At 43.9% G+C, this 23,528-nt stretch overlaps 3 protein-coding genes and 1 non-coding gene across 4 annotated transcripts; 1 reads left to right on the top strand and 3 right to left on the bottom strand.

Annotated features, from left to right (window-relative positions):
* Positions 1-104: 104 nt before the first annotated feature.
* LOC6618261 (WD repeat domain phosphoinositide-interacting protein 2) lies at positions 105-12,337 on the bottom strand. Its single transcript, XM_002042499.2, has 4 exons — positions 12,044-12,337; positions 1,500-2,230; positions 659-1,204; positions 105-602 (listed from the first exon to the last, which is right to left on the bottom strand). The coding sequence occupies exons 1-4, from the start codon at positions 12,079-12,081 to the stop codon at positions 502-504; spliced, it is 1,416 nt and encodes a 471-aa protein (XP_002042535.1). The 5' UTR covers positions 12,082-12,337; the 3' UTR covers positions 105-501.
* Positions 6,531-6,670, bottom strand: LOC6618262. Its single transcript, XR_048708.2, has one exon. It is a non-coding gene; the product is annotated as a U4 spliceosomal RNA (small nuclear RNA).
* On the bottom strand, positions 7,805-12,037 carry LOC116801012. Its single transcript, XM_032718154.1, has one exon. The coding sequence runs from the start codon at positions 10,234-10,236 to the stop codon at positions 8,122-8,124; it is 2,115 nt and encodes a 704-aa protein (XP_032574045.1). The 5' UTR covers positions 10,237-12,037; the 3' UTR covers positions 7,805-8,121.
* Positions 12,338-12,965: 628 nt separating the features above from the next.
* On the top strand, positions 12,966-23,418 carry LOC6618263 (ankyrin repeat domain-containing protein 11). The gene is made up of 8 exons (XM_032725220.1): positions 12,966-13,443; positions 14,132-14,313; positions 14,374-14,823; positions 14,888-18,100; positions 18,484-20,191; positions 20,305-21,880; positions 21,934-22,037; positions 22,443-23,418. The coding sequence occupies exons 1-8, from the start codon at positions 13,209-13,211 to the stop codon at positions 22,931-22,933; spliced, it is 7,959 nt and encodes a 2,652-aa protein (XP_032581111.1). The 5' UTR covers positions 12,966-13,208; the 3' UTR covers positions 22,934-23,418.
* Positions 23,419-23,528: the final 110 nt, after the last annotated feature.

A 23,528-nucleotide genomic window follows, 5' to 3' on the forward strand; every position in this document is an offset into this window, starting at 1 on the left:
AAATATTATTTGCTTATTAATTAATAATTATAATATAATATTTTTGCACACCTCTGTTAATTTATTGCAAAGCTAGTTTAATATGTTTTAAGGTACATCATTTGTTTTTTTTTTCTTTTTGAGCTTCTGCCGCACAATTTTATTATGTAATTCTATACACTTATACCTACGTTTCTAAAGAATACATAGTTTGATTTAGTGCCTAAGGTTTAATAATGTTGAACATTAGGGCAAAAATAAATTAACACAATAAGAATATCTAAATTTTTGTGTTATTCTTTTATATACATACATATGTACATCGTGCACATTTTAAGAGATGCTTTATATATTTTATATAAAATAAAATACTTTTCAAACGAGTATTTTCGCTTCATATAGGAAATTTCGGTAGATATAACGATTGTATGGGGCGACTTGGTAAAGGTGAATTAACTAATGTTGCTAATAATTCTGCTGTCTATTAACTCTGACCATATCCTTGATGTTACGGTTACGTGGTCAATCCTTAGCGGTAATTGCCACTGGAGGAAATTGTCGCTCATCATAGAGCTTTGTTGGAGTGTCGATGGCATCGCAAAGCTTGCGAAACTTGGCAGAATCTACGAATGAGGCCTAGTTAGAAAAACTTATTAAAAAAATATACATTTTTGCTCACCAGACATTGCATCTGCCTGGTCACCTTTCAGGATGCTTGCATAGCTGTTGTCTTGCATCGGATCCGGATTCTCGATGAGCACACTAGCCGCACAGCTCTTTAGCATCGTTAGCGAGGGCTGCGTCACAGTTAAAGGATTCGAAGGCTTTGTCTGCGACCCTTGAACGCTTTCGCTCAGCTCAAGCTCTATTACATCCTCCAGGGCTCCGCGCAAGTCGTGGACAGACAGCAGCTTGCAGGAACCACCCCGATCTGCAGGAAACTCGTGCACGTACAGGAATCCGTCCTCGCACGCAATCAGCAGACGTGGCTCCTTCTGAACACGGGTCAGGGCACAGATGTGCTTTAGGCCGCCCTGCGCCAGCTGAACCGTAGCGAAGGATCGGTCCTGAGCCAATACTTCGCTGACTTGCGTGGGCAGCAGCAACGATGACACAGCCTTGGAAAACATTCCGCCCCAGGTAGCGACAGGTCTACTGCTCTCCTCTGCTGCTGGGGATGCCGCAGCTTCCTTGGCAGAATTTTCAGACTTGGCAGCTACATCAGCTACAATAAAAACGCAACATTGTATTATATGAAAATAATTATAATAAATAATATTGCTTTGCTACCCGCAGATGTATAAGAAACAATAACTCATCTTGAACAACTTTCAGATTTGTTGGTTGTTGAAAAATATAACATTGTTAAGTGGTCTTCAATGAATAATGTTGTTATGTTTTCGGTGATTCGGTTAATGAGAGAGTTGTCTTTACTTTACAAAGTTGCATTTTACTGTCGCAAAATTATCGACAATCAAAACATTAGAGCAACAAAGGTAATTCTTGGTCAATATACTCACCTATCGCTTTCAGCTCAACCGTCTCCACTGCCTGCGTGTCAATCTTGAAAACGTGGACGGTCTCCGTGTTGGAGGAGGCGCATAGGAAGTCTCCACTGGCAGAGAAGACCAGTGAGGCAATGCGGACACAGCTGACGCCTCTCCGGAATTCCTGCAACCGCTGGCCATTCTTCACACAAAAAACCCGGATGACGGTCCCGCGCTCGGAGGCGGTGGCCAGCAGAGCTCCGCTGGGCGAGAAAGCAAGAGCTGAGAGGGACGTGTCATGCGCCCTGATGGTCATACCCGTGCGCAGCTTGCTGGCGTTAAAGATGCGCAGCTCGCCGCTCGTTTGGCAGACGGGGAAGGCCAGGTGCGAGTTGAGGGAGAGGGCGCACAGACCCTGCTCGTTGGGCGCGATGTTTTCGATGGAGTGCAGGATCTTCATGTCGCGGATGTCGTGGATGTGTATGCTCTCCGCCAGACAGACGATCAGGCGTTGGCGATTCATGCGAACGCAGAGGATCTCCGACGGGTAAAAGCAGTTGCAGATGTCCTGCTTCTTCTTAAAGTGAAGCATCTTCAGGCAGTTGGGCTTCTGGGCGGTGACCAGCACTACTAGTGAGCTGTTGAACAGGCGCTCCACGATTCGTATTTGCTCCGTGTTGTCCTTGGCGAATATCTCCTCCACCCTGTCCTGGCTAGAAATCGAGAAAAGGCGTAGACCTGTGGGACTCAGCACGGACAGGGAACTGTTGGAATACACAGAACACCAATAAAAGTTACTAATACGGCAAATGAAGTACTGCATTTGAGAAATTGCATAGCATTTCATTTTTCATGTTTTTCCTAGGATGAAAACTCTCGACTATCAGTTGTTTTTAATAAATACTAAATAGCAGTGCGAGGGAAACTAAGAAATACAAAGGTATTTTTCCATGCCCCTTTTCGGAATCGACTTTTTATTCCACTTATTTTTGTAAAATGGAATGTGTAGATACGAAAAAAAAATCCCGTTTAGGGACATAAAGGCTGAGCTGAACTTGGGAATCAGCGAATAACACGTGGCATATGACCGTAACGCATGATATATGGTATTATACACCAAAACGCATATGTAGATAAATTTTTTGATGTTTTACTGTCATATGCTGAATAGAATATGCCCCTAAATATGTAAAATAACAATATGTGTCGAAGAACTCTCTAACGTCATTATCGTCTATTAGCTTTCAAAGCGAACGGTCGTGTTTTTTTTTGCTCCCCGGTTTTTTTTTGTATTTGTCAAACCAGCCGTGGTTTTTAAATAATTTTCTTTAATAATTATATATCTAAACATAATTATTAAAGATCCGTTCGCTTCGCGAGTGATTCTTTTGTGATTTGTGCAGTAGTTAAAACAAATATACAAAGTAGTTTGCATTTTTCGTCTCTTTGTTTTGTTTACTCTCCCTTTTTGTGCGTTGTTCGCAGTGGTGTTTGGTGTTGTTTTTTTGCATGCACATAAACTGCACTTTTCGATCTCCCACACAAAATCTAAATTTCTCAGCGTGCAGACTGCTCTCGTGCGGTTCTTTTAACAGCTCGCTTGAAAGTTTTGGTCTTGTGTTTTCGTGCACGCACAGTGGTCTGATTTCAGTTAAACATGGAAACCGTAAATGTTGTCTGCTTTTATAAAAATTGTTGCCAGGTTATAAAACCTGAACAGCCAAAAATGACTTGTTGGCTATGTGATAGAATGGTGCATACTAAGTGCGCTGGTTTTAATGGCCGTACAAGTGATGACCTAGCAAAGGGTAAAAATCTAAATTACTGTTGTGATGCTTGCCTTGTGGTTGCGAACGAGTTGAAATCGTTTATGCGCCAAACTAAAGGTGGCTTGAAAGAACTGATCAACAGTTTTGGCGTAGCTAGAGATAGTTTTCGTCGAGCCGATGATATTCTTTCCGCGCTTAATTCACAGTTTAATGGCCTTAAGCTATTAGATGAATCTCCAAAGCGCAAAAAAGCCGCTGGTAGTAGGCTGCCTAAGGCCCCGCAACCACGGGCAAATTACCAACAGGACTCCACAACTGATCAGCTGTCAATCGCACCAAATCCACATATGCTGCTAAGATCGGCAGCTAAAAAAGATTCGGAGCAATCCGATCAATCAGCTGTGGATGGACCCCACCCTGTGATTGCTAAAAATTCCGAATTGTCTGCACTGGTTTCTCAACCAGTGATTCCACCTGTCTCGATTAGTTTACCACCACAACGGAACATTGAGTCCGGACTACCGGCACAAGTTGGCGCTTCAGAAATACAATCTGCAGCACCAAAACCCCTCGCGGTGGTTCCACTAACGAAACAAATTTTTGTTTCTCGGCTTTCCCCTGATCAAACATCGTCGGATGTATCGTCTTATATACAAGACAAAACAAAAGCCGATAATATAAATGTGGAAAAATTTAACTTCTCTTATGCTAGGGACATATCATCTTTCAAGATAACTGTCCCAAACGAGCTCTTTTCGACCATATGTTCGGGTGATTTTTGGCCGGATAGTATGGTGGTAAAAGAGTTTGAAGCTAAGATCAAAAATAAGAAAAAGGTGCCCGTGGGAATTAAACTTCCCTCACTTGGCCAGACCACTGCACCATCCGCCTCTTCATCTTCTTCCTCTTCAAAAAACTAACTACAAAACTTACTATCTCCTATCAAAATGTTAGAGGCTTGCGTAGCAAATTAATCAAATTGTATTGTGATAGTCTTTCATTTGCATCCCATATTATAGTGCTCACAGAGTCTTGGTTAAAGCCGGAGATACTTAACTCCGAAGTCTTCCCAGGTATGTACACTATATATAGGTTTGACCGTCCCTCCAGACGGGGAGGTGGAGTCTTAATTGCGGTTAGATCTACCCTCGCGTCGGAGGAGTTACTTTTGGACGATTCCTGTAATTGCATTTGCAGCACCTTTGTAGATCAATCATATCACCGTGTTAACACGGTTTTATGAAACGCAGATCTACAACCACTAACCTCTTGGAGCTAACTTCTTTCGTAATAGAGGGTTTCAAAAATAATCTTCAAACATATGTCATCTACACTGATTTTAGTAAAATATTTGACTCTGTTAATCATTACCTTCTAATAAAAAAACTTGATCTTATAGGTTTCCCTGTTGATCTTCTAAATTGGATTTCAAGCTATCTGAATGGCAGGACACAACAAGTTCTCTTTAAAAATTCCTTATCTTCTATTCTGCGAGTCACATCCGGTGTTCCACAAGGGAGCCATCTTGGTCCGCTTCTTTTTACCTTATTCATTAACGACCTCCCCTTAATAATAAAACATTCGCGTGTACTTATGTACGCAGACGATGTTAAATTATGCCTCCAGTACAAGGACACTCCTTGCCATTTGGACTTACAATCCGATCTAGACCGATTTCAAATATGGTGCCGTGATAACATATTAGACTTAAATGGCTCCAACTGTAAAGTTATGACCTTTTGTCGTGCCAACCCAATACGCACGACTTACACTCTAAGTGGGTGCTCTCTGGACAGAATAACACGAGTTGATGATCTTGGTGTTCTTCTGGACCCAAAACTAAAATTTTCTGACCATATTTCGTCTATTGTCAATAAGGCCAGGGGTGTGCTTGGTTTTATAAAAAGGTGGTCTAAGAAATTTGAAGACCCTTACTTGACTAAAACCTTATTTATTTCGTTAGTCCGTCCGATTCTCGAGTACGGATCACCTGTTTGGAGTCCACAATACGCAGTCTTCTCGGACCGCATTGAATCGGTCCAAAAAAACTTCTTACTTTTTGCCTTGCGGCGCCTAAATTGGGATGCAAACCACATATTACCTATTACCTCCTTATTCCAGTAGACTACTTTTAATTAATTTACCATCCCTAGCTAACCGTAGAACTATGCTTGGAACAGTCTTTATTTGTAAGCTTATTCGTGGGGATGTTGAGAGTCCCGACTTGATTAGTCGGCTTAACTTCTCGGTTCCAAGTAGAGTCACTAGAAACTATATACCCCTTATCTTAAATCATTGTAGATCTAATTATGAGTTGCATGACCCTTACAGAGTTTTATGTTCTGACTATAATAGACTTTATCCTATTATCTGTAATCTTGACTCTCTGCCGCTATTAAAGCAATCGATTTTATCTTTTCTATTACATAATTAGATCCTACTAACACTAATATTTAACATAGTTATTCCACATTATATTCATTTCCTCGTTCCTATTCTATTTTTTATATCGCGTCTATATCTTCTCGCGAATCGAGCCGTACGACAGCGCCCCTCGGTCGGTTGGGCGGGAGGTGTGGCCGTGCGACTCGTGCGAAAAAAAAAAAAAAAAAAAAAAAAAACGTCTAAGGCTCAGATTTGGCAAGTTGTACAGGATGCATGGTCAAAAATTCCCCCAAACGTTGCCAGGACCTGGTGGACTCCATGCCGCGTGGGTGTAGGGCTACGTTGGATAACAAAGGCTATCCAACCAAGTGTTAGGCCCTAATTAACACATTAAAAAGAAAAACTAAGTTCGTTATAAGTCAAGCACTGTTATTTCAGTGAACACCAGAATTTCTGCCATTTATGTTGTTTTAATCTATATTTTCAAAACTATTGAAGAAATAAAACATTTGTTGAATTGTTTAAAATTAAATATCTAATGATATTATAAAAAAAAATGACCATTAAAACTGTATGTCATATAAATTTTTTATCTTAAACTCGCAGGTCCCAAGTACTGCCACTTTTATGAACACTGACTGCTTCTGTTCTGCTGACAGTTCTATTAACTGTACATTTATAACGATTTGGTTTACCCTATTTCTCTTTGTAAGGGTTTTTGTATTTGCTTTTTAACCTTTACAAATGCTTCTTTGCACACCATTTTTTTGCATCCGAATAAGACTCTCTCAAGACAGAACAGAAGTATAAACATAAGGTTCATGCTAATTTCCACCCATTTTACGACTAAAATGCTAACGAAATTTAAATAATATATTCAAAGACAACCGACATATTAATTATTTAATTAGCCCTCTCGGGCTTCCAAAAATTGCCGTAGTGGACGGTATTTCACGTCCCCATGGCGGGGTATTGGTTAAAGTTTTCAACTAGCAATAACCGCACCTCAGGAGGACTTCATTGGTTACGGTATTGCCACTGCGCAAAGATAACTAAGCCCTGCCATTTGACTCTATACCATGCCAGCGCTGCCAGAAGCAGTTGGGAATTATATGCGCACACGCAGGCAAAAGCAACGAATTAGCACTCTGCCAAACGATGCAGCATGCTTTTGGGCTCGGGCTCCATAGTTCTGTTACTTTCGATACATTTGATAAGGCTGCGCCGATGCAGGCATCTTGGGGAGGCTCTTAGAGGGTGGGTTTCCCGCAGTAGCCGTTGCCCAAACAAAGTACACGAAGTACTTTTGGTCGGAGAAGACTTTGATTTTAATTGTTGCTTGTACCGAAATTGATTGTTTTAGAAAAAACAATTTATTGTTTAAAATATTTTTAAAAATATATACAAAATATAATATTTTCGTGTGGAGAATAGACCTAAATAACACTAATTTGTGTTATGTTAATTAGAAGGGTATGTTCTATTTAAACTTTAAAAAATTATGAAATAATGGAATATAATTTAAATAAAGCTTTTAATGACTTCAATATAGTTTTAGTTCCTGATTAACATTAGGAACATAAAATAAGAATTTAATCTTTTAGCGTATTCTTGAGACGTTCCCCAATTATATTTGGTCAAAAAATTTCGCTCCACATACATATTCCGCCTCAGGGAGAGGGAAAAACATTGCAAACCCATTTGATTTCGCGTTCTAGTTATACAAGTTACTCGTAGAGTGGTATACTACTACAAGAGTATGCAACAAGTGGATATAAGCGTCTGCGAACAGATAAAGTATATATAATATCTTATAATATTACCATATTGATTTAATTCATTAGTAGTTTTGAAGCAAGCATGTTCACCTACTTTCTTTGTACCTGTCCATAATATGTGTGTAACTTTATAGACCCAATGTTGTCTTGGACGCTATTATTGAAGCGATTTACGCTTTACGCCTTCTTTCAAGACAATTTTTAATCTTATTCAACTCGAAATATTAATACATTTCAGTGTTGATTTATAATTTGGTGAAACTAAGGAGACAATACTAATGTTTGTTGTTAATTAGTCCTCCGGGAAACTAATTAAAAAACTAATTTTTGACCCTATCGGCTTTATGTTAAGTAAATGAATACAAAAATGTTTTAGAAATTCGTAAGTACATAAATAAAACGTGTCTTTGAATGAATGTATTTTATTATTTGGGATTAATCTGTGTACAATATACCTTTCCAAATTGCATAACTATTTGACTAAAAATTAATATAATAATAGTTTGTAAATCATTTAAAATGCTACCGCTAATGGACCAGATGGAATTAAATTTGTAAACTGTTGGCTTGAATTCAAACATATTATTTTTTTCCCAATTTTTTTATTCTGTCCATTTTCTAAATGTAATTAATCTTGAGATCAATCTTTGAATATTCGAGATGCGCCGTTCCACTTTGTACTAATTGTAAATATTTTTTCGACACCACATTTTATTCCCGTTCTCAGAGGAGGTCGCTTGGCGACAACTGGGATTCTCCCTCCGCCAGATAGATGTGCATGGCCTTGAAAAGCAGCGCTATTCCCAGCTGTTTTTTCTGTTTCATGGTCCAAGACTGAGCTGGCCCATAGTAGTCGCCGCGCTTTATATTGGTAAGGTGATTCAAGCCCAGAGCGTCTATTATGGACGCTTCGCGTGTGTATGCATCAATTGGCAAGATGTTGTGAAAGACATGCAGACAAACGACTCCACTGCCATGTTGCCAAATGTCTAGGATGCGCTCCAGCTTACGGCTTCCCATCTTACCATCACCCGGTGGCGGGGAGCGGAAAACATCTGGCTGTAGGGTGCGGAATCCGCCTCCGCGTTCCCTATTTGTCTTATCCTTTTCGCGCTTCTGGTGAAGGCGTGTGTGCTGCCGCATGGCATCGTAAAGGTGAGCGTACGGTCGCGAAGATTTGCCCTTGCCTATGTAAAAAATTGAGTCCAGAAAACGCTGCCAAACCCCGAACTTTTCGAGAAAAGCGCTCTCCCCAGGCAAATTCCGAGAAATGCGTGGATCGATCAACATGTAGATGAAGCTCTGTTTAAGGTGCCCCTCTCGCATGTTCTTTTTTGTCACCCCACACTTTGCGAAATGCGCTGCAGAGGTTGCTTCATGCGGCAAGTAATCATTGATCCTCGCAAAGTCCTCTGGCGACCGCAGGGTGCGATGAAGCTCTACCGAGTATCGGATCTGCGCCTCCTGGGCGTGCTTTTGGGCGGCCAGCAGCGCCTCCGTATTGCGCCTGTATTTGATTAGCTGCTTGATGTACAGCCGCTTAGTTGTTTTGGTAATGGGACCCACCGGAGCACCTAGCTGTGTCAACTCCCGGCGCAGGGCGTCCGTTTCGTAGTCTAATGGCAGGGTATAATTAGTGCTCACGGAGCTTTCCAAATCGTGCTTCCTCTCTTTGGGAGTTTGCACGACTGGTTCCCGCCTGTCCCTGTTCTGTAGGTATTTCGCCTCGTAGAAAACTAATCCGTTCTCGTCGTCGGTGTGAACGTAGGCCTCCTTGATTTGCAGAAAGTACTCATCCTGGCGTGCTGAGCTCTCCGTCAAGTCCTCCTCGTCGCCCTGAGCTGTAAAAAAACTGTGCTCGGGTTCCGGGTCCACAACGACAGCCTGAGAGACCCGCTCCACTAGCATCTCGAACACCTGACGACCCGAGGTTGGAGCATCCTCTGTCAGATTTTTCGGATTGTTCTCGACTCTGAGCTTCTTCTGCAGGTGCTCCTTATAGTTGAAATCCTCCTGACTAATAGCATCATCCACCAGCGCTTCCACATGCTCATCATACTGGTGGAACAGGGACTGGCGGGCGCGCGAGCGTTCCACTTTCTCGCGCCAGCTTTCAATAAGAGTTCGCCGCTTTGGCTGATAAGGATCCTCCGGCTGGTGCTGCCGTTGGCTATGGATGAGTTGGGTAAGATGAGCTTCAGTGAGGGCAAACAGGTTCACAGACTCCCCATCCGGCAGGACCGGAATGTCGGTGCACTCCACCTCCGTTGGCTCCGGAAACTTCGGCTGCGGTCGATGCCGTCTGTGAGTGATATTAATGTAGTACGGGGAAGTTACATCGTGATTGTACCTCGGCTGATTGGGTGTTAGAGCGTTGACCACCTGGACTCGCTGTTGCTGCTTCTTATGGTTCTGCCTCTCGAGGAAGATGTGATCCCGGAGCAGCTGCAGCACTTCGAAGTGGCACTCCTCAATGGCGTAGTGAACTGGCAGCTTATTATCCTCATCAGCCAGGTCTGCGCGAGCTCCGCGCTCCAGCAGCATCCTAACCAGTTCTGTCCGCCCATAAATGCTAGCGATGTGCAGCGCCGTGGTTTGGCCGTCGCACAGGGCATTCACGTCGAGGTCGGGACACTCGAGAAACCGCTCCAGGATTCGCTGGGCCAGTCCCCCGTTTCGCATGCCGCACACGTAGTGCAAGGGAGCCAGTCCTCGATCGCAGGGCACGATGCCAGCATTTATGCTGTTCCTCTCCAGCATCGACATTATATCCGCCTCGTTCTCGTCCTCCAGGGCGTCCAGGAGGGTCAGAGCCAGGAAGTTGGCGCGCTGCTCCATCGGTGCTTCTCCCTGTATTGATTTTTACCCATGCACTCTCTCGCTCCTATTTCAAACTGCAATCAATTATCGTTTAATTCTCGCCTTTTCAATGTCAGCAGTGCCGCATTTTCCAGTGTGCCCATACTCGCAAACATGGCGAGGCTGCCAGATGTTCGCAGTCCTAGTTTGAAATTGCTGGTGGCCCGAATTTTTAGCGCCACATTTAAAACCGGTTTTGTGTCTTCGCAAGCTGAGCTCTGCCAATTATTGCGATTGATTTTTGGCACATAGTTGGCTTGGAGCGCACGCTCCATGCGATAAGACTACCACAGCAATGTGATCAGTGAGCGCAACACGTGTTGTTGCTATTTCTGACTATTAGTTCTCTTGGAACACAAACTAGTTCCCGCCAAAGGCGTAACGATGCTAAAATGGGCCCAAGGTTACTAGGCCCCTTGTTATGCGATACCGCATTCAGGTCTCTTGCTTGTTGTTACTCGCTGAGTTGTTTTTGTGTTCGCGTTGTTAGTAAACAAACGCAGTGTTTAAGAAAAATAAACGTTGTCATTCTCCTACACGGGGCATCGAAAATAAATTTACTGATCAGGCAAAAGTGCACTTACGGTCGTTTGCATTAAAATTAAAGCTGATGAGCAATTGCGCTGGTTATCAAATAAATAACGACAAACTCAAGAACCTCGATTACACACACAAAATCAAACCTTATCTCACCACAAACAAAGACCCAGTCTTAAACAATATATCTTTAAATGCCTGATCTTCGTCCTATGACGAAGGCTTTAATTATTTTGAACAAAATTCGCATATATATTACCTAAAATCTGTACGTACAATGGAAGTTTCTAGCCAGCTAACAGCAATTTACAGTTACAGGTAGTAATTACAAAGGAAAATAAAAAATTTCGGAATATTGCTGATTACAATTTTAATTTGTCCTTTACTGATGGACTTTAGGCTTTGACTTAGACTTTTTTTGTTTAAAAAAACTACAAAATAGCATAGGAAAAGCCCCACGCAAATTGTTTGATTTGCGTTTTCGCGTACATTCACCCGTGCTTGATTTGTTGCTGATTAGAAATCTCTCTTTTGCCTTTCTTTGTCTGTCTTTCGAGCTATGACGAATTTTTCAGATTGTATTATTTTCATTAGATTTTCACCACAAATGTTTGCGTTGCGTTGCGTTTATGTTTGCGTTTCTTTATAAGGCTTGCTCGCACTTTTTCCCTCACACTGTTCTTGAATGACATCAACGTACCGTGCAATAGCGAAACTGGTTAATTAGGATCGAGAGTAAAGGCTGCGTTGCTAGTTACAGTGCGCTCCCGCCAGAGTGACCCCTTTGTTTCTTGTCATTTAATTTCATCCTTATTGCTGTGCACTTTCATTTGTTCCTCAGTTCGCGACATCAGCTGTTGCGCATAAACAATTGATTGTGCGCCAATTGTGCGAGTGTTGGTGTCCCGCACAGTAGCCATCGGCTACGGCTGGTGTACCAAGTTCGGTTCCCAGCCCCCTCCCGTAACGGGAAAGGCATTCCTAAATATTAGATGAATGCATGTCATTGTAATTGGAACTGCTTGTTTGCATGTTCTAATAAACTACACACACACACGACACGAAAAATGACGCCACTTCACGCTTACCCACAGACACACTAACGATCCCCGCCCACCATCCCCACAGCAGCTGTTTTTGCCTTGTTTACCCGTGTCATTTGTCGATTTTTGCCACTCAATTTTTTGCCACTTTTCGATTTGGTGACCTTCCTGGATTTAAGGATTTTAGCGCAGATGTCGCTACTTACGTAAAGTCCTGGTTGAAGTTCATTTGATATGTGGTCATTGCTGCTAAAGCTTTGTGCTTTGGTGATTGTATCTTTTATATCGTTACACTTTCACTGGCCTTTAGATGCTTTTTATACGGCTGTATCCACTTGCAGAGTCTCGTCGTTTGAGTACACAAGATATTGATCGACGATGGCAGATGAGCACAGCGAAATGATTTTACTTGATACTGAAAACTAAATTCGATTGGTTTGCGTCGTCTTTGTTTTTTTGCTGCGACTGTTTTTGTCGTTCTATCTATCAACAAATTCCCCCTACACAAACACACACACATGCATAAATCACTTGCTCATTGGAACTGGGTCCGGGAACTGAACCAGCCGTGTTCACCAAATACCAAATATACCGTTAAAACATTTGTGTAACGGAAAATGTGTTTTTGAAAATTGAAATGGACAATCTCCGCAATATCTGTAATGGAAAAAAATCAATTGACCAATATTTTACACAATTAGAAGTGTTTAGTGTATACATATATATGTCTAGTGTGTATATGTTTTTCATTTCCTTTAAAAATAAGATGTAAGATGTAAATAGTTTTTTTCCAATAAGTTTTTACAATATTCTTAGTGTTGCGTCAAATTTTTTATCAAATCGGAACCAAGCAGTGGACGTGTTCAGCTTCTGATAAGGATCTTTTGTCTTACCAAAAATGCATTTCCCATAGTGGACTTCCCTGCTTTAACCAAACATTTAGGTTAATTGATTCGCACTCGATATACGCTAAAACTATACACCTTTTGTTCCTATAAACTTATATTGATCGTCGATGTAATAAATACATACGCAAAGTATACTAGAAACTAGTTCCCCAGTGCGACGACTGCCAACTCGCTTCAATTACATGGGAGCAATATGCAGTATTGTCGAAAAGTGACTGCGCGGCCACACTGAAACCCATAACAGAAAATAAAGCCTTTTCGCTTGCTTTAAAATAGGAGTTTACCCCGTACAAGAGCTGTCTCGCGGCTAGAAATATGCACCCTCGAAGTCTCGCAGTGCCGCGCAACCAAAGAGCTTGATTCTTGGACAAATGACTCGTGTTTGCAGTGCCTGTTTTGAGGTTTTGCCAGAGTAGTATACAGCACCCGAAAATTTTCGCTCGTTCTCGGGGACTCATGAAAAATGGCGGCGTCCTCAGCTGCGGCTGCGGCGCCCACCAATCCGATCTCGCTTCCGACGGACTCCATATCGGAGGAGTGCAAGGACGACGACGCCCTGACCTCCACGCTGCACACATGTGCCAATGATCCGGACTTTGCGGTCATTTGTGCCTTCCTGCAGAAATTCGCCAAGGACCTGGGCCTTAGCCTGCCCAATTTCAAGCATCTCCAGGAGTGGTTGACAAACAACAACGAAGGTGAGATGGTGTGGGTGGCGGTAGCAAGAGAGCAGGGTTTAGGCAGTTTTTGCCAAATTAAGTAAGTTATGTCAGGTTCAATTATCGCGGGGCAAGAGGCGGTGGAAACTACGGATGTAGTGTTTTCGAATAGGTCTGTCTGCTTGAGAGGTTTGCCAATGCTCCGCTCCGGAGAGCGTGCTTGGCTCGTGAGAGAGAAAGATTCCATTGCTCAATGGAAGAGAGAACGATTTGTTTTCATCTCAACACAAGCGCAATATACAAAACAAATCTGGGAGAGACGTAAATATTTCCCACATTTGCTTTGGTCGAAGACTTACTTTTATTTCTTTTTTCAGAGATAGGAATTTTATTTCGTTTTTCGCACTGGCTGAGGAGAGGAGAACAATAAAAGTTGTGTTATTTTTTAAATATACACCTGCATTTGGCAATATTTAAGGTCCCGAGTGGAAAGGAACCTGAAAATATATTTGTTTAAAAAAGTTATGCGACGTACATGCGACGTTACGACGTTTTGTATGTTTTCGCGTATGCAACAGCAGACAAAAAAATTGTGCACTACAGCAAACGCGATTGCATTTATTTTATTGGCCCTCATAATTCACCCACAATTAATTTCTATTCCGCTATCACTTTGTGCCTTTTCGCAGAACATTTATTAATATTTAATTTTAACTCATCTTTGCAGTTCCTGAGCTAAGGGACTTGCACATAAAGCTGCTCCGTAAAACCCGTAAGACGGTTCACGAAAAGAGTTGGGAGTCAGCCCTCAGCAAATTCTGCTTCGGTTACTCTGTGCAAGATGCCTGGGAAATCGAACGTTTTGGATATAAGAATTCCAGCCTGAAGGTTAAACTGCGAATATTTCGAGTGAGTGGCGAATTTCATACCACACGGTAAACCGTGCTAAAGAGCATCTTTCCCGTACAGGAACTTCTCGAAAGTCAGTTCGAACGCAATGCCAAGTTTCGGGCCCACATACTCACATTGAATGCCGATACCTTACGCTCGGAGCCAATTGGAAGGGACCGGTTGGGACATGCCTACTGGCTGACTCAGGATGCCCACTGTAATCTTCGGATCTACCAGGAGCATCTAGACGAGGAAATTTGGCAGGTGGTTGCCACGAACCGGGACGAGTTTGTAAATCTCATTTCAAGGCTGCGCGGAAATGAGGTGGTACTTCCTTCGAAGGACATTGGTGAGGCCGATGAGGACACCAGCAGCAGCAACAGTTGCCCTCCCAAACCACCGCCCCCCGAACAGAAAGAAGAAGAGGATGAAGAGGAAGTGGGAGATGAGCCCGTAAAAACTGTACCCAATCTAAAGATTAAACTACGCTCTCCCGATCAAGAGGATCAAAAGTCTAAAAAAGTTAAGGTGTGTACAGATTTAAGCAAGGAGCTTTGCATTTTTAGATAAGATTTCCTTCTCGGTCTTTCAGCCACTGCTTATTAGCCAGGCCAAACTTTCGAGTAGCGCATCGCCGGCCCCAACCAAAAAACGTTCTATCGAAGACGTAGACAGCAGCCCCACAGCCTCCCAGGAGGAACAGCAGAAGAAGCACCGTCCCACACTGCTTGATACAAAGCGAATCAAAAAGCCAAGTCGCTACGAAAGTACTAACGATGAAATTGAAGAAGAGTCCGGAGAAGAGGATGAGGAAGAAGAGGACGAGGAGGATTCTGAATTGGATGAGGGTGAGGAAGAGGAAGATGTCGATAGTGCGGCGGCGGATATCGAGGAGGATGACGATGAGGAAGATACTGGAGAGCCTATAGAGGATCCAACGATAGTGGTGCAAGGCCAAGGATCAGGACTTGACTGTGAAGCCATCCCTTATAATTTCATTGGCAACCTTGATTATGGGGATGACTTGGAGATCGGGGAAGCCATTGCAGATCCAATGCTCCATGTGATTGGTCAAGGGTGGGGGACCGACTGTCTCGTGGGGAACGGTAAAAACGAAGCTTCCGTGGAGGAAACGTCAACGCACACATCGGAACCAAAGGCCACGTTCTTTTTTGGTGAGCCCGGATGTCTTAAGCTAAGTCCCATGAAGCAAACATCAAAACCGGAGGTAAAACGCAGCATTTTTGACAGCTTGAGCGAGGAGAAAACAAATGGTGAAAGCGAAAAGTGCATAGAAAACACACCGCCTAGAAATGGTAGCGAACTCACAAAAACTCTGGGAGATAGTGAAGACACAGCATCTGCGGGTGCAGCTACATTAGAAGAGACTAACATATGCCAAGAAGCTAAAGTGAATATAATCTCAGACGATCAAATAAAAAAAAAGGAATCCGAACTAGTGGCTAAAAGGAATATACAGGATAGTACCATAAGCGTGATCGAAAAGAATGAGGAAATCTCTAAAGGTCGTACCGAAAGTGAGGCAATAGAAGAAGGAGTGAAGAATAGGACAAATGAAGTTTCAGTCTTACAAAATAATACAAATGAAAGCGATAACTCCTCCATTCAGACTCAGGATCAGCATTTAATTCCAGCTGAACTAAAAAAAACAAAGGAACCAGTAACAGAAGAATGCGTCCTGGAAAGCGTTACAGCTGAGGATAAACTGTTAAGAAATCATCAGCAAATTTCGAAAAGAGGCTTGGATACTGCATCTAATGAGAAACTATCGTGTGAAGCACAAAGCCCTGTACCTAATGATTCTCAAATGAAATCAGAACAGGAAACGGCAACGAGCGCTAAATCTTCTTCAACGGATGGGGAAGATGAAACAGCAAAATCAAAATGTTTGATTGACCCTTATGCAGGAAAAAGCAATGATAAATGTATTATTATGAATAAAATTGATATGGCAGAAGGGGTTAATGAAACATTGATTCAAGATGATTCACCTAAAGATATTTCAAGAAGCGAAACGAATACAACATGTCTTGAAATTAATATTTCGCCATCTGCAGAACATAGGATTTCGGAAAAAATGCAAGCCATAGGTGCAAGTACATCCCAAAGCTTACATTTCGAAGACAATGGAAAGTCCAGAGAGGTTGACGGTAAATCAAGGACGAGTGGTGCTGGTGAGGAAATATCTAAACCGTCTACGTTATTAAATCGCAAGCGGCGTCTTAATGACTCTCAGTCCGCTCTACGAAATTCCACCTCCGAAAGCGAAGTGCAAGAAGAGGAACAGCAAGATGACGATCCTACCCTGGACGATTTGGATGTGGGCGGTAAGCGCATTAAAATGAGACCGAAGACCGCTAACGCGGAGTCCAGACGAAAAGTGGAGTCTCAAAAAACGCAGTTAGAAGAAACTACTTCGTCCAGCGGAGAAGACGATGCGCGTATTCGCCGCAAGTGTATAGCTCCTCACACTAAAACAAAGCCCACTCTGGAGGAAATTATTGAAAGAAAGTTAAAGAAAAGTATAGACATAGATTTGCCTGAAAAGACAACTGGAAAAGTAATGGAAAAGCCAAAGCAACGGATCCAGCAAACTAGAGAAGCTACCCCGCCCATCAGCTCCTTAAGTTCGCAAAAAAAAACACCGATAACCAAGCCCCTAAAGAAAAATCTCCTAACTCAACTACGACAGGAGGACAGTGAAGAAGAGCCCATACCAAGAAAACGAACAAACAGTGAGACACTCGTGCCTGCAATTCCAGCTTCTAACGTAATTTGTCAAGCAGACGAGCGTCATCGCAAGCGTCGTAGCAGTGAGGATGCGAATGAAGCGTTTTCCAAGGAATCCTCCCCTACTGAAGTGGCTCCGTCAGCCGTAAGCGAGAAGTTGAAGCGCAATAACGAGCAGGACATACAGGAGGAAGTCGAGGATCCACTTGCTATGTCTGTCAAAGATTCATTACCTTCAGTTAAAGACCAATCGCCTGTACCGGAGGGATGTGCCCGTCGTTCTGGTCGCAGAGGTGGAGCTGCTGTCATTCACTCCGAGCTTCCTCAGCCAAAAAGGACTCGAGGTGGGGCCAGGGATAAAATGCAGCCAGAGGTCAATGCTGAGCTTAAGCAGGAATCCGAAGATGATGAGAAAATTGCAGGCAAAATAAAATCTGAAGCTAAAGACGATCCAGCCCCAGAAATACCAGAAAATAGGAAAAAACCAGAGGAGAAACCCATCAAAGAAAAGCCCAACGAGGAGCCAAAGCCAAAGGTGGGTCGTGGACGTGGGCCGAGAAAGAAGCGTGAGGTGGATACTACAAATATCATTGAGAGCAACGACTCGGAGACGCCTGTGCGCCAATCTAGGCGCATTGCCCAGCAGAAGATCAAAGAGGAAGCTGAAAGACGAAAGCAAGAGGAGGTTGCTCTACGTTCCATGAAACAGGAGCTTAAGAAAAAGAAAAAAGCCGAGAAGGAAGCAGATCCTACTGTGCTAGAGCCATCAGGAGAAGAATCAGAATCCGAGGCCAGCGAGGCGGAGGAAGAGGCCCGTAATAAGAAGAAAAAAAAGTGTCCTGGCAAGGATGGCTGGTCTTCTGATTCAGAAGAACAGCCGGAAAGCGAGGAGGAAGAGGAGGAGCCACCGCACTATGAAACGGATCCCGGTTCGCCACTCTTCCGGTCCGATCACGAATTTTCGCCAGAATCGGAGCTTGAAGATGAGTCTCAAGTGGTACCAATGAAAAGAGCGCGCACCGTACGGAAGGAGAATGCCGATGACCTAGAGGAGGTAAATATTAAAAATGTTAATGTTATTAATGTTAAAAAAAATTATTAAATGTTAAAAATTAGAAATCATACACAATTGATTTTGTTAGCTTCCACGTGCTGAATGTCTTATTCAAAATAGAAGAAAATATTTCTTGATATATTCCTTGCATTGTTGTTGTCCCTTGTTTTTTTTTTTTTTTAGATTTTTTGTATTAATAGTAGGTATTCTATTTTTTTTTACGAATTTATAATTTTAATAACATAAACCATACCATTTCGTGCGCTACGCTGAAATCGATCTTCCGACTAGCCTTTTAATGCTTATCCAGAATCTGCGCTCTATCTTAAGTGGTCACTAAAATCACAATGCAGTAACATTCATGCTTATTTATTTTATATGAGGATGCGGAGGAAGCTTGTCAGAAGTGCGGCAAGTCTGACCATCCGGAGTGGATTTTGCTCTGCGACACGCCTACCTGTAACAAAGGGTACCACTGCTCCTGCCTCTCACCAGTGCTCTTCTACATTCCTGAGGGCGATTGGCACTGTCCTCCTTGTCAGCAGGAGCAGCTCATAGCTGCCCTGGAGAGACAGCTGGAGCAATACGACACATTGGTAGCTCAAAAGCAACAGGAACGGATCTTGGCTGAAGAGCAAGCCGAGCGAGAGCGTCAGGAGCTAGAGGCGGCCACGCTGGCGGCGAAGGACGAAAACTTCAAGAGCGAAAAGGAAGAGGACGAAGACGATAGGGATGATATGTCGGTCGGCAAGGTTGAAAAGGTAAAGCGGCGTCGAGGAGATGGACGCATTAATAGGAGAGCTGCCAAGCGAGGCACCAGGCGCCGTCGTGGAAACGAATCTGACTCCAGCCATGGTAAATCGTTACGCAGTGGCTCTAGATCCGGATCTGGATCTGAGTCAAGTAGCGACAATAGCACTAGCTTTTCTGACTCGGACGATGAACCCATATACAAGTTGCGTAAGCGGCGACAGATCAACGTGAGCTATCGGCTTAACGAGTATGACGACCTCATCAATTCTGCTTTAAAAAAGGAGATGGATGAGGTTGCCGGAGCAGGAAATCTGGGCCGAGGCAAAGACATATCCACCATTATTGAGGCGGATAAGGAAAAGGCACGACGCGATGATCTGCCTACGGAGGGTGAAGTGGAGAATAAGGAAGACGGTGAGAAGGAGAAACATAAATCAAAATCTAGCGGCAGTAGTCCGTCATCGTCAGAAGACGAAGTACCCCTCAAACGTAGCAACAAGTTTAAGCAACCTCCTGCCAAAAAGAAGGCTCGAAAACTGACCACCCTGGACGTTAGCAGCGAGGAAGATAATGGCAGCGATGAGGATTTTAAAACGTCCAGTTACTCGGATGAAGATACCTCACAGTCCGCATCCGGAGACTCAGACTCAAGCTTGGAGGTATACAGGCGTCCCGGTCGAGGGAAAAAGCAAAGAAAGGCCGCCAGGAGAGCGGCACGTGAAAGGCGCAAGGATAGAAAGTTTGTTGTTGAAGAGAGCGACGAAAGCGAAGACGAAGATCAGAAGCGACGGATTACAAAGTCAAAAAAAAAGAAAGACGATTCTGACTATACAGAAACGGAAACGGAAGATGACGATGATAATGAGTTGTCCGATAACGTGGACAGCGCCGATTTGTGTGACGACACCACTTCTGAGAGCGAGGATGGTGCCTGGAATCCTTCTTCTAAAAAAAAGAAGACGGTGGCCGCGAAGAAGTCGAATTCGTCGGGTGGCATCGCCAGAAAGTCACCCAAGCTAAAGAAGCTAGCCACCCAGGCTGGGAAAAAGGTCAAGCGCTTGGAATACTCTGACGACGACATAAGCGAGAGCGATTTGGGAGAGGATGATGACGATGACGATGAAGATGAAGCGGGTGCACCTTTGTCGGGCAAAGGTTCAGGCAAACAACCTCGCTCTCAGCCTCTTAAGCCATCCGCATCTTCAACCCTACCAGGCAAGGGTAAAGGAAAAGGCAAGGCCAAAAAGAAAAAACCGATGTCCTCTGAAGAAGAGGACGGCGCCGCTTCCGACGATCGCACTCGCACCCGTGGTCGCCGATACGCCTACATTGAGGACGGTAAGCAATAATTTAAATAGTTTCTAGCTATCATTTTGATAAATATTTTTACACAATAGAAGTAATTATAAAAACATTTGCCATTTGATTTAATTTTTCAACTCTTTACGTAGACGACGACAGCTCTGACGGCGGCATTAAACCTGGCGTGCATCGGCCGGATACGCCACCTGAGGAGCGTCAAAAATTCATCCAGCGGCAGGAGGAGATAAAGCGTATGCTCGCAGAGAAAAATGCAGAGGGTGCGAAGATTGCTGCTACACCACGTCTCACGCCCCTAAAATCTGGTGTCACTGCATCGGAGAAGCGCACACCTGGCAAGGCAGCAGGCAGTGATTCGCTTTCCACGGTGCCGCTCTCAGTGATTCGGCAGGCCAAGGTGTTGGACATCGATTACCTGCAACGCAAAGGAGAGACCATTGGAGATCTAGATGATGTGGACGAGTCGGAGCTTGACGACGCTGAGCTGCCCGACGACTTGCCCGAGGACATGGAGGACGCGATTGCTCGAATGGTGGAGGAGGAAGAACAGTTCAGCGCGGCAGTGGCAGCTCGTGAGCTTCCTGGAGCAGAGGAGGTTCTGCGCACTACGCCTTCCAAGACAAAGCAAACTAGCAGGGTGATACCTGAGAGTCCAGCTCAAAATTCCGCGCCCAGTACATCTGGCTTGCAGGAACCACACCGAAAGCGCCTTCCCATGCCCACCATGCATCCGCCGCTACTGCGCCACCAGTTCCCAATCTCCGCCGGCCCGTCTCATTCTCCCGCATCTCTGGTTCCTCCTCACGCAGCTCACGGTATGCATCCCATGCTTCAAAGACACCTTTCGCAGACTGTCCCCCCACCACAGGCCATGCATCTCCTGCAAAATGCCTTATCCGCTCCTCTTGGTCAGCCGCTCGGATGTGGTAATTACGGATCCGGTCCTAATTCTACACAACACCTGCCTCTGGTCATGTCTATGCCTTCGGCTGCGGCGGCGGCTGCCCATCTTATGCAATCGGCGGTCGCTTCTGCTACAGCGCGTCCATTCGAGACAGCTTCGGGTAACCCAGCGCCTGATCCGAAACCAAGGGGTCGACGAAAAAAGGTTACACCTCTAAGGGATCAGTTGCAGAAGCAACAAACGGCGGCCGCTGTTACAGCTGCTACCTCAACTACACCGGGATCGGCCCCCTCGGATAAGGAGAAGGCTCAACCGCTCTTTAAGCCGCACGATGATGCTGCCCCTAGCGCTCCTGCTTCCCAAGCCTCTGTGATTACCCGGATGCCGTCGCACCTTCCTCCGGCCCATGGACGAAGTCATGGACCGCCCGGTGGTGTATATCCAAGCAGTGCGGAACTGGCCCGATTCTATGGCCAAGTAGCTAACCAGCAACCCATTCCCGCTGTCCCAGGCTCCCGTTCTCCTTCTTCGACGTCAGGACCTCCCAGACACCTTTTGCGACCGCAAATGCCAGCTGGATTGCCTCCGCCTCACGCATCCCTACGACCCACCTACGGACCACCGCCGCCACTTCGCGGATCTGGACCACCAACTTCCACGCCCAGTACTACGTCGAATTCCAGGCCGGGTTACCTTCACGGAGCCGAGCACCACGGTGGCCCCTCTGGGTCCCCAATGGGAGGAATCTTTAATTCCGGCCCGCCTCCAGCGCGACATGCATCTCCCCACTTGAATCCCTACAGGTAAACTACTAATGTACTCAACAGTTCCCATTCAACACCCGTGTTTCTTATAGAGCGCCGCCCATTTACGGCAATCCAAACTATTCGCCTCGTCTTGGTGGAGCTCCAGGAACTGGAGGTATGCGCCCTGGAGCTGTGGACTACGTTACCGGACCACGTAAGCAAATATAATTTGGTTTTTCTTTTGAATGTTTATTTAAGAGAAGTTTTAGAAAATGGTATTAAATGTTTTTAAAGAACACTGCACCACATTCTTCTCCTGTGCTTAAGAATTAAATTAGATCTATGTATCTTCGAATGCCATGTCAAATAAACATATTTTTCAAAATGGTGTTTGTTAAATATTGTTCCTAATAATCACCGAAGGAAAAGGCTAATTGAATAAACAAAACAAGCTAATCCAAATGTATTCAATAGATGGTATTATATTTGAAAATTAAATTACATTTGATTTTACCAGCAATACATTTTAAGATGATTTTGAGTAACCGTTTTATATTTTATTATTTAATAGGGTTATGTTTAATGTGATTTGATGATTATTTAACTTTATATGTTACAGGTGGATATTCCCCATATGGCTATTATCCCCCGCCGCTGTCCACACCATCTGCCCACGCAGCGACAAGTTCGGTGATCGTAAGTGCCCCGCACACCCTGACGCCAACGAATCACTCGGTTTCCACTCTGACGCATGGAAAAACTCCTCAACCTACTCCGACACAGTCTTCAGGTCCACCACCCGCTGCAGCCCCGCCACCCACAATAACCAGCGAAACCAGCAGCCACAAGCCACCAATGGCTTCTGTGATAACCAGCAAAAAGCTAACTACTCTAGAGGCGTATCCCATCAGGAAGTCACCGAACGCTGTAGTGGCCGAGGTATCGGGTCCGGCAGAACCTGCCAGGTCACCGGCACCCATAGCCGAGGAAGACTCAGGATCAGCTCATGACACGAGAGCTCCGCCATCCGCAACGGGAACAGCAGTCGTGGGAGAGTTCAGTGGGTTGGTAAGCTACTTTAGCTCGCAACAGGATGATTATGACACATAACAAACGCCGGCAGGCGCATTATTGAAATTTGTATATATCGATCGGCTTGTATAGTTAAAAAACAATTTTACTTTAAGGCTAGAAATTAATCTTGGCAATACTTTACCAATATAAGATTTGTGTTTAAACTTGAATAAAACATAAACGAACCAAACTGATCCGAATTCTTTAAAAAGATTTCCAAAGATTCTTTTAAATCCGCTTTTGGCGATCAGTTGTTTTTTATAAATCGATACAGCACTGTAACTTTGTATGTTTGATTGCTAACGTCACTCCCATCGGCTTTCTATGTTGTATTTAACTTAGTTCCCTTTATGTGCTGTTACAGTTTAGCTAAATCAAGCATCAACTACTTCTAGTATTTTAATTTAGCTCTATATGATTTTAGCCCTAACGCAATAAAAGTAAGTTATTAATTATACATACCATTATTATTATACGAATATAAGATAAACTTATGATCATAAATATATAGTCAAAAAATATATAGATTGAGTTAATTACAAAATGATGTAAGTAAACCAGTTATGCAGTGCATACTTAAAAAGATTGACTTGCGTATCTATTATAACGTTAAGATGGTACTAAAATCAAA

The sequence above is a fragment of the Drosophila sechellia genome, chromosome 2L, assembly GCF_004382195.2.
Source record: "Drosophila sechellia strain sech25 chromosome 2L, ASM438219v1, whole genome shotgun sequence".
NCBI classification, from domain to species: domain Eukaryota; kingdom Metazoa; phylum Arthropoda; class Insecta; order Diptera; family Drosophilidae; genus Drosophila; species Drosophila sechellia.

Bases quoted from the DNA above. Each gene is read 5' to 3' on its own strand.
- LOC116801012 (XM_032718154.1), bottom strand. From the start codon at position 10,236: ATGGAGCAGCGCGCCAACTTCCTGGCTCTGACCCTCCTGGACGCCCTG.
- LOC6618261 (XM_002042499.2), bottom strand. From the start codon at position 12,081: ATGACCACATATCAAATGAACTTCAACCAGGACTTTAC. The intron at 2,231-12,043 runs GTAAGTAGCGAC...GTATTCCAACAG, and splicing joins AACTTCAACCAGGACTTTAC to TTCCCTGTCCGTGCTGAGTC. The intron at 1,205-1,499 runs GTGAGTATATTG...TTTTTATTGTAG, and splicing joins GGTTGAGCTGAAAGCGATAG to CTGATGTAGCTGCCAAGTCT.
- LOC6618263 (XM_032725220.1), top strand. From the start codon at position 13,209: ATGGCGGCGTCCTCAGCTGCGGCTGCGGCGCCCACCAATCCGATCTCG. The intron at 14,314-14,373 runs GTGAGTGGCGAA...TTTCCCGTACAG, and splicing joins TTAAACTGCGAATATTTCGA to GAACTTCTCGAAAGTCAGTT. The intron at 21,881-21,933 runs GTAAACTACTAA...TGTTTCTTATAG, and splicing joins CCCCACTTGAATCCCTACAG to AGCGCCGCCCATTTACGGCA.